General features: G+C 40.4%; 1 protein-coding gene across 5 annotated transcripts in view; it reads left to right on the top strand.

Moving 5' to 3' along the window:
* ANO3 (anoctamin 3) overlaps window positions 1-15,877 on the top strand; it is a 230,818-nt gene that overhangs the window by 134,824 nt on the left and 80,117 nt on the right. For 4 of the 5 annotated variants that reach the window (XM_083428089.1, XM_083428088.1, XM_083428090.1 and 1 more), the window contains exon 4: window positions 2,623-2,759. In XM_083428089.1, the coding sequence (XP_083284215.1) occupies window positions 2,623-2,759 (137 nt within the window). Of the gene's footprint in view, window positions 1-2,622; window positions 2,760-13,694; window positions 14,018-15,877 lie in introns of those variants that run through there. The other variant, XM_083428092.1, reaches the window with a different exon arrangement.

Genomic DNA, 15,877 nt, shown 5'->3' with positions numbered 1-15,877 from the left:
GAAAATTAATGGCTACTACTGCCCTCAACCTGCCGTCCACCACAAAGAGCTGTGCTGATCTTGTATCTTTACGATGATGTTCCAGTACTTAGAATCAATACATTATTTCGCTAGGATAATGATGAAACTAGCCTAGTGAAAAATTCCATTCTGCCGTTGGAATTCTATGTGAATTAAGTAATCATTCCAGGGTGTCTTCTTAGAAGACTGGCTTAATGAATGGTCTGAAGATGAAACTTACATGATTCACAAATCTACTCCCAAATAATGTGTGTGTTTGTATATGCACAAGGCTGCTTGTAAAGGCAGCTTTCATCTCTGCAGCTTAATCATCACATTTATTAGTCATAAAAAAATTCAAAGCTCGCTAAGGATAAGGGTGGGGAATTTCAAATCATCTCTAAGAGTGGGATAAGGGTTTCACTTCCCTAAAGATTACATGGTAGTTCAGCTGCTTAACAAAACAAGGGCCTAAGAAATGTTGGCTTGGATTCAGAGTTCCTAATCATATGATACTGGGAAAAGAGGAGGTGGGAGATTTGGGACCCATGAAAAGCTGCTGTTGGGATCTGAGGCATCGTCTGAAAACAACCCATCAAAACCAATAGGGCTTGGTTGTCAATCAATCTCTCTCTCTCTCTCTCTCTCTCTCTCTCTTTCCCTTTCCCTTTCCCTTTCCCTCCCTCCCTCCCTCCCCCCCCCCCAACTGGATCTTAAGTTTAGTTTGCTCCAGGTCTACATCAGTTTATGAACATTTTTTTAAGTCTGCATGGAAAAGTATATGCATTCTCTGTGCATTTCTGCCAGTCCTTTCTTTGTCTTCTTTTACAAGCAATTTCCACAGAATAATGCATTTCTGTATATATCCAGGCTGTGTACAAGTAACTCAAAATTTATACGTATTAACTTGAGTGCATTCAGCTTTATGTGTTTGGCAACAATTTTTTTTTTAAAAATAAGGTGGCAAAAAGGGAGCAGGTACCTGGGGGGACCCTTTGGCCTTTTAAAAGGTGAGGGGTTTTGGGGGGGGTTATTGGGTAGTTTTTGTTTTGATTATGTATTTTATGGCTTTATATTATGATTTTATTCTGTAAACCGTCCTAAGACCTCAAGGTATAGGGTGGCATATAAATTCTATTATTATTATTATTATTATTATTATTATTATTATTATCACCCACCATTAGACCCAATGTATTTTTACTATGCACAATTTTGGCTTTATGCACTATCTCCAGAATGTAACCCACTGTATACGCTTTCCCTTCATATATGCTTTTTTGTACACAAATTTTGGTTGGAGAACTCCACCACAAAATTCAGAGAACTGCAAAATTTGAAAGAGCCATGTTTCAATCTGCATATTGCTGTAGGGAGTGCAAATTAAGTGTGTAGTGAATAAATTTCACCCTTATCCCTACTTGTTTCTGAGTAATGCTTCTTTTGCACATGTTAGATCTGGCTCTGGAGAGCTTAAATTTGGCTAGATCATGCCTATTATGTTTTCAAACTATTTTTGAATTAAAAATCATGATTTTAAAGCAAAAATATGATTTTTCACTTCTTCCTTTTGCATATTTACTCAGATGTATTAATGCTGAGTTCAGTGGGTTTCATTCCCAAGTAAATGTGCATGCCATTACACCCTAAGTTGTCTCCCAAATATTTAGCTTTGGAGAAAACTGGGAAACTACCATCCCGGTCACCAAATTTGAAATCAGAGCTGCATGAATTGCAAAATGCCATAATGGAAGATTGCACCCCCATTTTTACCACAATGTACTATTATCTGCAAAGGTGCTATTAAAAAATAATAGTCTCTTGTAGTGAATATCAGAAGAAATGTGAATACTGTAGTAAAACAAACAAAAAAACCTGAAGAAATCCTGTGTGAGATATTTTTAGTTTTGTATACATTATTGTAAGCACTGGCAGGCAAAGCATTGCAATAATAGCGGACAAAAAGTGTTGACCGTGCTTTTAGAAAGTGTTTGTAGTACTCTCCCCCAAAAAATCAATGTTTGGCTTTGCTCATTGTCTATTACTTTTGTGGCCTGCAAGCACTGTGCTTTGCTGAAAAAGCAAAGCACAAAACAAAGCAGCTCCTTAAAATTTCTATAGCTATTGAAGATGTTCCCCCATTCTTGGCTTCATTTGATGGCCAGAACACCTGAGAATTATTCATCTCTGAGTGGAGAATGGAATGTGAATCCTCCAGTTGTTCAGCAGCATTCAGCAGGGAGAGCAAGCAGGGTGGTGTTATGTGCCTGGCTTCCCAATCTGAGCATAGTTGCCATTTTCTGAGAGGGCAAGGGGTGAGGCTCAGTGCAGTGCTAGTATGGCAGCAGAGCCAATTCAGTGCTCCTGTTGCCCATGCTACACTGAACTCCCCATGCTTCACCCCTTCCCCTTCTGAAAGCTCTTCAGAACTAAGCAAAGAAAAAATGCTTATGGTAAATTTTGGATTTTTCATTACAAATAGGGCACTGGAAGGTGATGGGAACATGTGGCAGAGAAATGAAAGGTGGATCATTATGGGAATTGTTCTTGTAGCTTTTCTAGAATGTCTCCATAGTCATATCAAATGAGTCCATCTGTTTTTGGTATTTTTTCCCCTCTCAGACATAGGAAGAGAAAAAGACACATATACAGATGATTCAGAACATGGGAATTATGATTCTCGTACAGATCAGTCTCTGCTTATTAAAAATACGCCTACGAGACAGAAACCAGAGACTCGGACTAAGTCATCATTGAAGGTAATGAATTATAGGATATGGTTTTTGCAATGTATTGTTATTTCTGCTATCGGGATGGTTCACTTTTAAACATGCATTAGGTTGGTCCATTACAGACAAACGGATTGACCACTGTAATGTAATACTAGAGCTATGAGGATGATAAAGTCTAAGAGAAGTCTTCCAAGTATGAAATGTCAGAATAGATTAAATTAAAGAGCTAGGATTAGTCCATGTGATGTTGTCGTGTTCTCACCAGTGCAATAATTGTTTAGTGTCTTCTCAGTTTAAGATTTTCAGGGCTACTTAATGAAAGGACAGACAGACAGAAGGGACAAGGATTTTACATGGTACAGATAATCTTGATTTGTTTAGTCAGTGACCCATGGCCAGAAGATGTGATGGATTGTACATCACACATATATGAGTCAACTTTGAGGTTACACAGTTTCCTGGTTTAGAAGTAACACTATCTGCTTACCTGAGGCAACCAATTCTTCACCTGTGATATCAATCTGACATAAAATCCATTCCATTAATAAAAGGTCCTCTAAGATAAAGGATCATCTGTATTGTAACAAAATATGGCAAGCTGATATTAAGCACAAGTCCCTAAATGATAACATGCATGGCTATAGCAATGGATCCTTCCATTTTCAAATACCTTCAGTTTATGTATGCAAAGATTGCATGGGGAAAATTGAATTCATGTCTGTTGGAAGGTTTATGGTGCATTTAGAACCATATGTCAATGGTTGCCATTTGAGGATTGTGTCAAATTTGAAAGTGTATTAGGTAATTATGCTAAAGTGAAGAAAGAAAGTGTGTGAGTGGAACACCCAAATTCCATATGCCTGAAAAACTAGGGAAGGAATTCAGTGTCAAGCTCTTCTGATTATTCTGTCGGCACAAGTATTTATGCTTGCCAGATGGAAACCCCCCTTTCCCCCTCTGCGTGCTGTTCTTGGGGTTCTTCTGAGCCTACAGAGCAGATTTGGGGAAGGAGGAAAGCCCCATTTTGCTAGTAGGGAGCCCTGTTCTCAGCTGCTGGACCTGGCTTGTCGGATGGTGAGAGGCTCAGCATGTGCTAAGCTATCAGGAGGAAGGGGATAGCTGTGGATGGTGAGAGGACTGAAGTCTCTCCTCTTACCCTCTTTCTCCTGTTTGTCTCCTTGCCATGCATAGTGGTCCCTTACTTCCTGGACCTCATCAAAGTGTGGGCAGGTATCACTGATCTGATTGGCTGCAGGATCACCTGCAAAGTTCTCCAGTACAGGGTTAAACTACTTGTGCCTGTGTGGATATTCTCTCTGAAACTTGTTTTTATTCAAAAGTGTGAGTCTGCATTAAAAGTATGCTCAAAGGGTAGAGGGGTGGCACATCTTCATCCCTTTTGGCCCTATTATTAATTCAAAATTGGTCTTCTGAGTAAGAAAAAGAAACATTTTTTTTCTTTTACCCCATGAAGCGAAATGTGGCTTGAAAGTGGTGACTTTGCTAACAATAATGGCTTAAGCAGATTCTTCCTTCCAATGAAGATGTTGTGGGCCAGCCTTCAGGAAAATGGAAAAACTTGGGAAGCTTGCTGCTATGGCCTAACCCTAACCCATTGCCTCAGATTTGAATAAGGAAAGAAAAGGCATGATAATGTCAGGTTTGAGATAGAATGGTTTTATAGAAATCATATAATTGTGACCATATATAATTTGTCCACTTGTAATGCATTTAAAAACCAATGCTATAGACCTGTAACTTTCTGTGTCTTTGGCAGGACAATATCCTTTCTTTAAAATTAATAGTACATTGTGCTTTGTTTAAGCTTGTGGTATCACAGTTAATTATAATTTTAAATTAAAATATTCTAAATTAAATTTATATATTTGTCAAGAAAAGAAAAGAAAAAGAAAACCAGTGAGGAAAACATATACGTGATTAATTGTCGTATTTAGTTTGCGTCACAAACAGAGGGAAGTTTGTTGTAATCTGTGAGCTTTCTTGACAGACCTTTCAGATGCTTCATTGCAGTTGTAAACCTCTTCTGAAAGGCTGTAACTCCTGCAGCTTGGATTCTTTCAGATGAAAAGTTTCATGGGCTCTGAACGGTGTCTGCATGCTAATGCAAACTATTTAGTTGCTGTCCTCAACAGCAGAGGCCAATTTTCTGTAAAGGGCAGATACCTGGGATTCATTATTCATTGCTGAGTTATTTACCAGTCATTCTCTTGGGGCCAAATGATGAAGTTCTTAATCCCTTTCATATTGACTTCCGCAGGAAACTTTTCAGCAGTGCGGCAAGCTCAGGGCATTAAAGCTTTTCAAACCTCTTACCCAAAAGATTGGTGTAATTTAAGTTACATCACTGTAATACTGTGTAAGGATTTTGAGTATAATATCCATGAAAATGGTAAGGGCAGTGTAATGGTTCTAGGAGTTGCTCGTGCGTAAGCCAGTGCAAACACCTGGCTGGATTGCCTGAGTGAACCTTTTCTTTCCGGACAGCCACTCACCCGTGGCTGTCTCAATCGCTGGCAGAATCCATCAGTGGGCATTTCTTAAACTTCTTCCAGCAAAGAAGCTCTTTGACGCCTAGTCTTCTCCTACTCTCTCTGCGCGAAAGCCTTCTGTGCAAGGAGGGCGTGGGCAACGGAGGACTCCTACTCTCCCCGCTGGTCCCCCGCAAGGAGTCATGGGACCGCCTCGCCGCTTCCCCCATCTGCCCCCCTTCTCCACTAGTGCTACGCTGATTCTCTTCCCCAGAAGATGGGCTGCCTCTCCCAATCCCGGGACGCTCTACGGAATCCCTCTGGATTTTGCTCTCTCCCTCCGGCACTGATGGCAGTTCCCTGACAGGCAGCCAATGAGATAAAGCAACATGACTCCTACGTGCTACTTCAAGGAAGCTATGTTGACGCTGCGGTTTTCTGCAGTATTCATAAAGTAGCATATATTTCATTGCTTGTTCCGTGAGTTTATTTGGCTCTTTAACTGCCCTCACTCCCTAATCATACAGTCATGCCAAGTACCTGCTCCCTGCTGGACATGGTCCCTTCAAAGTCTCCATCAGTTGTACTACCTCACTTTGGGTTCCAGTTACTCACTTCTGTTCACTCACCAAAGGATTCTGCCACTAGCCATGGCGATCTTCCCTTCCTTTACTGTTAACAGGATCCACTCTTCTAGCCTTCCATAATCCTCTAGTGTTCAGAAATATAAACTGAACCTGTGTAGACTGGGCTTTGGATTTTATTTATTTGATTCCATTTCTGAATTTCTTCCCATAAAATATCTCAAAGCAATTTGACAGTACAATCATAAACAATTAAAAAAACATCCCACGTGTAAAAACCTTTCCATATGCAAACAAAAAGAACTTCAGGTGTGAAAACAATTTTGAATCCAAAATAGGATAAAGATCTCCTTTAAAGAAGCTTGTTAAAAAAAGGATAGTCTCCAATAGGCTTTTGCTACTGACAACCCCTGCAGGTGAATCCAGAATTTACTGATGCAAAAAGTCCTAAATATCAAATGCCAAACACTTGTGATAAACTGCTGAAACTAGAGATTATTTATTGCCAAGAGCAATGTCACAATTCATCATGGCCTATAACGTTTGCAGTTGTCCGATCTTTGACAGACCGCTGCATAATGACTTCTTGGAAGATGTGTTACTGTGTCAGCAGATTTGGGTATGATTTTCCATCACCACGAATTGCTGCGTTAGAATCATCTGTGGGCATGTATGTTTTCAATTTATTCAACTCAGAGTAAATGGGTGCTGGTTACGTAACCTTCGGGGGTGCTAAAGGCACTGGATTAGTATCTCCTAAGAAAAACGCCTGCTGTCCTCTTGTTCAAGTGTGTGAACAAACGTATGGAGTATAACTGGGTTTCTTTTAAAAATGAAGATTTGGTTAAGACTGAACTGCATTTACCGGCATCATTCTTCTGTGCCATTTTTATAGTGGAATTGTGCATTTTATTTTATTATGTTGGGAACCAGGGTTATTCTTCATTAGGTGATGAAAGGGAGGACTCCAAACCTGAAGGGAAAAGGCACACAGGGCCAGACCCAGAACAACTGCTGTGAGATGAACCTGCAGGGCCAGCCCAAAGATGTGGCACAGCCACTGCCATTCTCTGACTAAGAGAAACCCCAGGTGGACTTCAGGCTCCCCAGCTCCATTGCAGTAGCAGATAAGTGCAGAAGACTGGTGCCCTTTAAGTAGAGTCAAAGAGAAAAACAACTACAGTGGTACCTCGGGTTACATACACTTCAGGTTACATACGCTTCAGGTTACAGACTCCGCTAACCCAGAAAAAGTACCTCAGGTTAAGAACTTTGCTTCAGGATGAGAATAGAAATCGTGCTCCGGCGATGCGGCAGCAGCAGGAGGCCCCATTAGCTAAAGTGGTGTTTCAGGTTAAGAACAGTTTCAGGTTAAGTACGGACCTCTGGAATGAATTAAGTACTTAACCTGAGGTAGCACTGTACAAGACTTTTAGAAGACATCTGAAGGCAGCCCTGTTTAGGGAAGCTTTTAATGTTTAACAGACCATTGTATTTTATTTTTTTGTTGGAAGCCACCCAGAGTGGCTGGGGAAACCCAGCCAGATGGGCAGGGTATAAATTATTATTATTAATATTATTATTATTATTATTATTATTATTATTATTATTATTATTATTATATCTTGCAGTACAGGTACTGCTAACAATCAGGCCACACCTGTTGCTACTGCTATATATAGTCTCAATTTCCTCTTGTCCCTTGCTGAAGAAAATTCAGGGCTCTGTGTTCCCATAGGCCTTGCCTAGCATCTAGGCTGCCCCCTGCCTCACCTTGTCCTACACCCCTACGTGGGCCTTGCCTTACTGCAGGACACCTTTATCCATTGTTAGGAATAATAATATCCATGGTTACTAGAGATGGGCAAGCTCATATTGGATTTACTTGGAAATTACCTGAATATGTCTTCAAAGAATTGGGAAAGCTCAAATATGATTTTTGAGCCAATGGAAGGATTTGGGGAAATGCACTGGCCGATTCCTAACAGCCCCCTTTCCCCCTAGCAACTGTCCTCTGAGCCAGTCTGTCATCCCTCGAAGACTTCTCTTCTTTCACTTACCTAACAAGTGGCAGAAGTGTAAGGAGAAGTAACAGTGGTGCAAAAGGAGAGGAAAAAAGAGTCCCCCCTACTTATCACCAAAACATGCTGATTTTAGCAGTGTAGCTGGGCAACTCAAAGTGGTGAACAAGGAGATAGATATGCAGAGCAAGAAGGTAAGGCTGAGTACCCTTTTTTTTTCCATGCTCAGAAGAATTTCATTTGGCAGCCCTGTAAACTTGCCTAAGGGCTGAAGTAAGATTTTTACTGGGCTTCCAAATCCATCTGACACTCTTAGCTACTATACTTCACTGACTCTCAACTGGAGGTTTTTAAGCAGAAGTTGGAGGACCATCTGTCATGGATGCTTTAGTTGAGATTCCTGCATTGCAGGTGGTTGGAGTAGATGACTCTCAAGGTCCCTCCCAACTCTGCAATTCTGTGAAATTTAAAAGCAGATTCTCTTGATCAGTTTAGATTTGTTACACTGGCCAAATAGGGTTATGCTGTGCATATTCTGGTTCAGGATTTCAATCCAAAACATACATTGCGATTTAAACATTTTATAAGAAAGGAAATAGTGGAATGATATCTAACTAATGTGTCCCATAGGCGCAAAGATTTCTGCTTGTGAATGGAGCTTTCCCCACCACCTTACACCCCCTAAATCTGTTCTGGGGTTCCCTCAACCCGCTGGAGCAGATTTGGGAAGGGTGCAGGGTACACACAGGGAGAGGGGAAGTTAGAGTGAACAAGTTCAAATTCTTGTGCTGATGGAATGAATACCACTTACTATTTCTAAAAGGAGGAGAGAAAGTACTATACATTTTTCTGATGTGAAATACTAAACCTTTACTTTCAGTGGTATATGAAAAGTTGGTAAGAAAAGTTTCTTACCACTATTAAGTTCTTCATCTCTTACCTTATTCATCTCTTATTCTTATTCTTTTGAGTCAGACTGAGTAACTTTTCTCCATTAGTCTCCTGAGGCAGGTTCCAATCGTCCATTCTCACTTTGCTCATTTCTTTAGATGTTCAAATTAACTATCGCACTGTGCCTTGAATGCTTTCAACACCCACTGGTTTAAGTGGGATATGAGTCGTCACGTCAGTTAAGTGACTTTAATGCAAAATTGTTCAGCATCTGAAATTGGATTGCAGGAAGAAGGAACCAGTTAAGAGGAGAACCACAGGGAGGGGAAAGCCTTTTGATGGAAAACCAATCACCACCAAATGCAATCTGAAAATGCAGCCACAAATAATGTTAATATGAGGAGTAGAATCCTGAACGTAAAGTGAAATGGCACAACTTGATGGATGCCACAAGTTTAACTTCATGTGCACTTCTCATTTATCTGCCACAGTTGTTAAATTACTCACTTGAACTAATTGGAAAATTGCTTTCCCAAGACCTATCAATCATAAATTATTGCTGGATGGTTTGTCATAGTCTAGGGGGAAAAACATGTTTTGTGTGTATGTTACAACACTTCAGGAATGGAAGAGTTGTGCAGAAATTTCACCTGAATGAATACTTGCAGGTTAGACTTTGAAGGGGAAATGTAGAGATGGGGCAAGAGAGAAACACTCCTCCCTGGTCCCTACTTATTCATAAAAATTGCCCATGTATAGTGGTGCTTTTATCAATATCCACTGTCAGTATTCCAGTGACCAAGCTGGGACAAAAGAAGCTGCTTTCATCAGCTTGCACAGAATTCTATGAGTTTCTGTTCTGGCCTTGCATAGCAGTTGTGTAAACTGTGTATGCCTTCCTCATTGATCAACACTTGGCAGGAAAGTGTCGTGAATTCTACTCATATTGATCCAGAACAGAATTCAACGTATAGTTAGCAGAGAAAAAATTAAACACATTGCAGGATTCCCCCCCCCCAAAAAAAACAGAACAGAGGCAATTAATATTTCATCCAGCAGAGCTTTACTGCTACTGAAGGCAAATGAGCATAATGGTCACAAATTGAATACATTCAGGATTGGCACTGTCCATAAGAAATCCAGTTGCAGCTGCTTAACTTTAACTTATAATAAGACTACAACCTTAACACTAAGCATACTTTATACAGAATACCACACCAGAAGGAAAAATAGATAGTGAAGCCCAGACTCCTTCTGGCATTATTATAGTCAGCTTGACCTTGACAGAAAGAGATAACAGAACCAGTTTAAGCCAGCTGTACTCAGCTTCTCTGAAGGAATAACCCAAACACCAGGAACCTTCTGCTTGTTTCTAGAATAGAAACTTATGTGGCAGATAGAAATTTCCAGCTTGCACCAGTTTCTTTCACAGAGAAAAGCTTCCAGAACCCTCTTGAATTAATTAGAATAGGAAAGATCTCTACACATCAGATCAATACTTTCTGTACCAAGAAATGCAAACTGACAGAAAGGTCTCTTCATCTGTCCCATCTACCCCAAAACCACTGTTTGTTGGTAGTAGCCAAGAATAGCAGTGCATGGGCTCCACAACAGAGCACTCCTTTTTGCTTGTTGATTCTTATACAAAAAATCTCTTTAAAGGCAAAGTTCACGGAAAAACGAAGGAACAAATTAGAAATGTGGAAGTGTAAATACTTAATAGTTGCCTTAAGAAGAGCATAGGGTAGATTCAAGCTTTGGCTGAATGCAGAAGAACGAATGATGATCCCAGGATCTAGGAAAATACAAGCAAGCACCTCATGAATTTAGAGAAGGGAATGGGAGAGCTCAAAGAAGGGGGGGGGGAGAAGGTGTGCAGTTCTGGAGTATTGAGAAGCAGGATGGGGTTTCTTGTGTCCAGGCAGTCACAGACTTGGGTGCTGGAGATATTGCAAATGAAAGGGGTGTGCTTTCTAGGCTCAAATAAAAAAGAGAGTTGTCTTTGAGAAGATAAAGACAGAATGTGAGTATTGTGTCCATGTCTGTCCACTTGTGTTTATGTCTATGAACAAAGTGGTTTACTACCAGTATTTTTACTTCTACTTATGGATATAATGCTAGACTTAATAGAGCAGCTAGCTGGCCAAAAAAACTGATATCATGTTATCCTATCAATGGAACAGAAGCAAAATTGTTTCATTTGAGCTTCAAAGACTCCTACGTTTTGCTTTTGGAAAGTCAAACCAGTGTAGGAACAGATCACGTCCTGAACCCTGTTGTTAATCAGTTTGCTTTTAGAGCTGAATTACTAAGACTAATGTTTCTCTGAGCAGGATAGCTAGAATATGTTCCTTTGTCATAGCCTTGAAATGCAATTATCAGTGGGCTTGTACAGTTTTCACTTGCAAATTTATGTTAATGACATTATCATTGGTTGATGATCTAGCTGAATATGGGACATCAGCTCTTCATGTATTTATCACTTGTTATTTAATCAGGAATTTTTATTTAAACAACCAGGCAATTTTTAAAATGTGCAGGTTTTTTAATGGTCTGTTTTTCACTGGTAAATCACCAGGGACCCTCATCACCAGATTTGAACCTCAGCAATTAAAATAATTTACTAAAATAAATGAGTGGGCTGGTTATGGACTCTGTTCTTGTTTTGCTAACCAGGCCCACTTCCATACTGGCTGAAGTAGCATCTTCAGTTCCTCCTATGGAAAGAGGTTGGACTGCCAAAGAAAGCTATCTGACAAAGGTGAGATAGCAAGAGGAGGACAGAGGTGAAATGGCAAGAGGGAAGGGGATTTAGCCTACTATCATAACAGTGACTAAATTCAGAGGCATGATCATAGAATCATAGAATCATAGAATCATAGAGTTGGAAGAGACCACAAGGGCCATCGAGTCCAACCCCCTGCCAAGCAGGAAACACCATCAGAGCACTCCTGACATATGGTTGTCAAGCCTCTGCTTAAAGACCTCCAAAGAAGGAGACTCCACCACACTCCTTGGCAGCAAATTCCACTGTCGAACAGCTCTTACTGTCAGGAAGTTCTTCCTAATGTTTAGGTGGAATCTTCTTTCTTGTAGTTTGGATCCATTGCTCCGTGTCCGCTTCTCTGGAGCAGCAGAAAACAACCTTTCTCCCTCCTCTATGTGACATCCTTTTATATATTTGAACATGGCTATCATATCCCCCCTTAACCTCCTCTTCTCCAGGCTAAACATGCCCAGCTCCCTTAGCCGTTCCTCATAAGGCATCGTTTCCAGGCCTTTGACCATTTTGGTTGCCCTCCTCTGGACACATTCCAGTTTGTCAGTGTCCTTCTTGAACTGTGGTGCCCAGAACTGGACACAGTACTCCAGGTGAGGTCTGACCAGAGCAGAATACAGTGGCACTATTACTTCCCTTGATCTAGATGCTATACTCCTATTGATGCAGCCCAGAATTGCATTGGCTTTTTTAGCTGCCGCGTCACACTGTTGGGCTGGAGATTCCTGCTTTAAGTGGCCTGATTTTCAGAGTATCTGAATTTAGCCATCCTAGTGATAGTCCATCTTTCTTCAGAAGGCCAAATCTGGTTTTTGAGGTTTAGCTTTAACATGATAGACTTCTCATGTAAAAAAAGCACAGAAACAAAATAATTCCCTTGCTATAACTAACCAGTGGCCATCTAGTTTAGTACTACAACTGTGGCCAGAGCCTGGGTTGATGTTGGGTCACTCACTGTGGATAGAGGTGTCCAGTCTCAAAGAGGGAATGTCTGGTTTCTCCCTCTTTCCATTTATCTATTTACATTTCTCCATCCACGTATGTAACATTAGCATTAGTTGCAGGTGCACTGTATTCAAATCTGCCACCCCTCCTAATCACAATTAGCAAGGCATCAATCGTTTCAAGCTGTGTATGAAAGTTGTATCCTCCTCCAACCCAGAAAGAAATCATTGGTATACTCTGAAGGCAGAATGCTGACCCAACTTTTCCACACATTTGCTTGAACCATTCTATCATCCCTACTGGTTCCATCCTATGAAAGTGACAAGAAGTGAAAATAAGTTCATAATCACCAAAATAAGGAGCTTGAAACTTGCAAAACTCTCCTGCTACATCTGTTTATAGGGTGTTATAACCTGTGCACTACTGTACCCTGTCATGCTATTCCAAGCCCACAAAGCTGCCACCATCTTCTACGAACAATTATCTTTAGCTGGGTTCTTTCATTTAGGACGTTGGTTTTATTCTGTGGATGGGGAGAACACTTGGTTTGCTTCTCAGCTAGTGTGGTCCTAGAAATGAGAATACCCACATTCAGAAAGGTGGTTTTCCCCATAGTTCTCCACTTTTCAACTTTCCTTCACAGCAGAGTGAGCACAGGGTATCCTAAGGAGAACACACTCACCAGTTAAAAGTGCTTGACAATATTATTTTCTCTCTCTCTCTTTGTGTGTGGATATTTTATAGCTATTGCTTAAATGATCAGTAGATCAAACTGCTTTAATAATTGATTCAAAAGCATATTAAAGTACATTAGTAGCAAATTACTTTCAGAATGGTTAGTAAGAACCCTATTAAAATAAAACAGATCTTGTTGAAGCAAATGACTATGCTAATGGGTTTAAGGTACCGTGGACAAGTTATAAATCGCCGTGTAACTATGAAGCTGATACAAGGCTTTAAACGGCATTGTGGAAAATGAAATGTTCACTGTTTCAGGGAAGGATATCAAAGTCTATGCAGAAAGGCTTTGAGCCTTGTGGTTCTTTAAATATTGGTGCTGATGATGAGTGAATATTGCATTTAGAGTTCGGTCACGCAGGGCTCTTTTTTTTCCTTTTTCTTTTTGACAAAGCAAAACTCCTACACAAACCACTGGGAACGTTGCCTCAGTGTGGACTATTGAATCAAGCTCCTTTCTGTTTCCAATATTAAGTAATGTGTGAGTGAATATCAAGGTGGTGAATCAAGCCTACCCAAGGAAAGCCTGGGGGCATGATGACTTAAGATAATAATGGGTTGTCTTTGGACACTCATTGTATAATAGAACTATGTGCTCAAATTTGAGAAACCTCCGAGGGGTTCTTTTTATGAATCCCGCTGGAGCAATTTCACATTACCAAGAAGGTTGAGACAGCAACAGTTCTATAAAGTTGTAGCAGTGAGAGGCTCTCTCCAGCATTCTGAAATCTTTGGCTTTATGAAGGCTACAGAGAAGCAGCTCCATGGAAAAGGCTACCTTGACGAAGACCTTCTACCTTCAAATGCTGCTCTTTCACTTTCAAGCATGGACAAAAAGGTAACATACATAATTTAGTGTTTCTGTTTTAGGGCAAGATAATTCCTAGTTAAAGGGAAATGTAGTATCTTGAGCTGCTGCTTGTTCAGCAGCTGAGTAACTTCTCTGTAGAATATGATTTGCATCTCTGTTTAAACGTCTGATCAAAAACAACTCTGAAATATTGCCTAAGTAACTGTATTAACACTGGCAATTTAAGGTTCAATGTAACTATAATCTCTCTCCTTTAAAATCCCTCATTGACTTCAGAGAAACTGAAGGACTGCACCCTGTGTAATTTGAGAAATCACTTACTGGTTTGCTAGCACAGAGATGTGTTGCATGGTTTGCCGTCTTTTTGTTTTTCTCATTGCCTACCCAAGATTATGCAAAGTTTGTTCATCATGCAGCGAGCCATCATTTTTTGTTTGCAATTCATTTTTAGGCATCCCTGGGGTCAAATAGTTTTCTAGTACAAGAGAAGCGGTTAACATTACAAATGACCAGGCAAAGCTCAGCTGTATTACGGAGAGGGTAGTGTCTGAAACAAGGAGTAATGTGGTAACTGAAGTAAAGATGGTGAAGTTTTTACATATGCTGGAAGGCACTCAGAGTGGCTGGGGCAACTCAAATGGGAGGGGTACAAATAATAGAATTTTTGTTGTTTGTTCATTTGATCAAATGAGTCAGGTTTTCAATCATGTTTCCTGCTCTGCATTTTATAAAGCTGTCTGGATATTTATTATAAAAGAAATGTTTCTCTGTGGGAGATTAGAATCTTACACTCACTTCCAGTGAACTTGGTAACAGGCGTTAACCTAGAAAAAAACAAAACCCTCTATTCAAACCACAGTTCAAGCATATTTTGGACTTCATCTACTGTTTATCATATGCTGAAAATCTAGCCCGGAACATGTGCATTGATTTATATATAATGGTGAGTCTTAACAAGCAGACAGATGGTTCCATCTTGTCGCTTCTAGTTGTTTTGTCAGTGTCATATGCTAAAACAGCATCCAGCACTTGACAAAGTATAGTACCACCATATAGCTATGCTCCGCTTGCTACGTGTGGTACACAAGACCTCTGTGCTTATTGTCAGAATTTCCCAGCATAGCTTCACACTAATACTACTAGCATGAGGCATTATCCTATTTCCAAGGTAACAAGCCTTACTGAAGCAAAGTCAATTGTGAATTAACTGGGAATTTGAGATTTACAGCTGAAAATGCCTGTTCTTCTGGAAGCAATTTAAGATAACAGCAGAGAGCGTTGTGATTTGGTGCCACAAAAGAGGTGAAAGGGAAAGAAAGGCAGAGATAAAGTTATCATCAGCTGGCTAGCTGCATAGTATTTTATTATAGGACTTCAAGTAAAACATATGTCACCCCCTTGAATCCAGTGCTTATAAATGTTCTGCAGAAGATGAGCTTTACAATTACTTGATGAACTTTAAAGTTACTGATACAGAGGCAGCCACTGTGGTGCTGTGCAGATGATGATAGGCTAAAACTCCCACTCAATACCAGCCAGCATGGCCAATGATCAGGGATGATGGGAGTTGTAGTCCATCAACATATGTCAGGCACCGTGTTGCCAATAGTCTGGATATTAGAATTTAAAATACTAGCCTGGAGTTGGCTCCAGTACCCTCAATAGTTGTGCAACAGCTGTGACAATTCCAGCAGGAGGCTTGATCTCTTTTATCTCTTTCTCAAAAGGATAAATTCGCATCATTTGGTAGACCCATGCCTTTGTCAATTACCAGGCAGGTGAGCCAGCCCCAAGTGCTGACTTGTACCTGCAGCTTTTGGAAGCAGCCCAGTCTGATTCAGAACCAGTCTAGTTATTCACGACCAAATTAGATTCTGGGGGGAAGAG

This window comes from Podarcis tiliguerta, assembly GCF_965153285.1.
Source record: "Podarcis tiliguerta genome assembly, chromosome: 1".
Lineage (NCBI taxonomy): Eukaryota > Metazoa > Chordata > Lepidosauria > Squamata > Lacertidae > Podarcis > Podarcis tiliguerta.
Note: the sequence above shows the minus strand (reverse complement) of the source record. Positions and strands in the feature narration are given on the sequence as shown.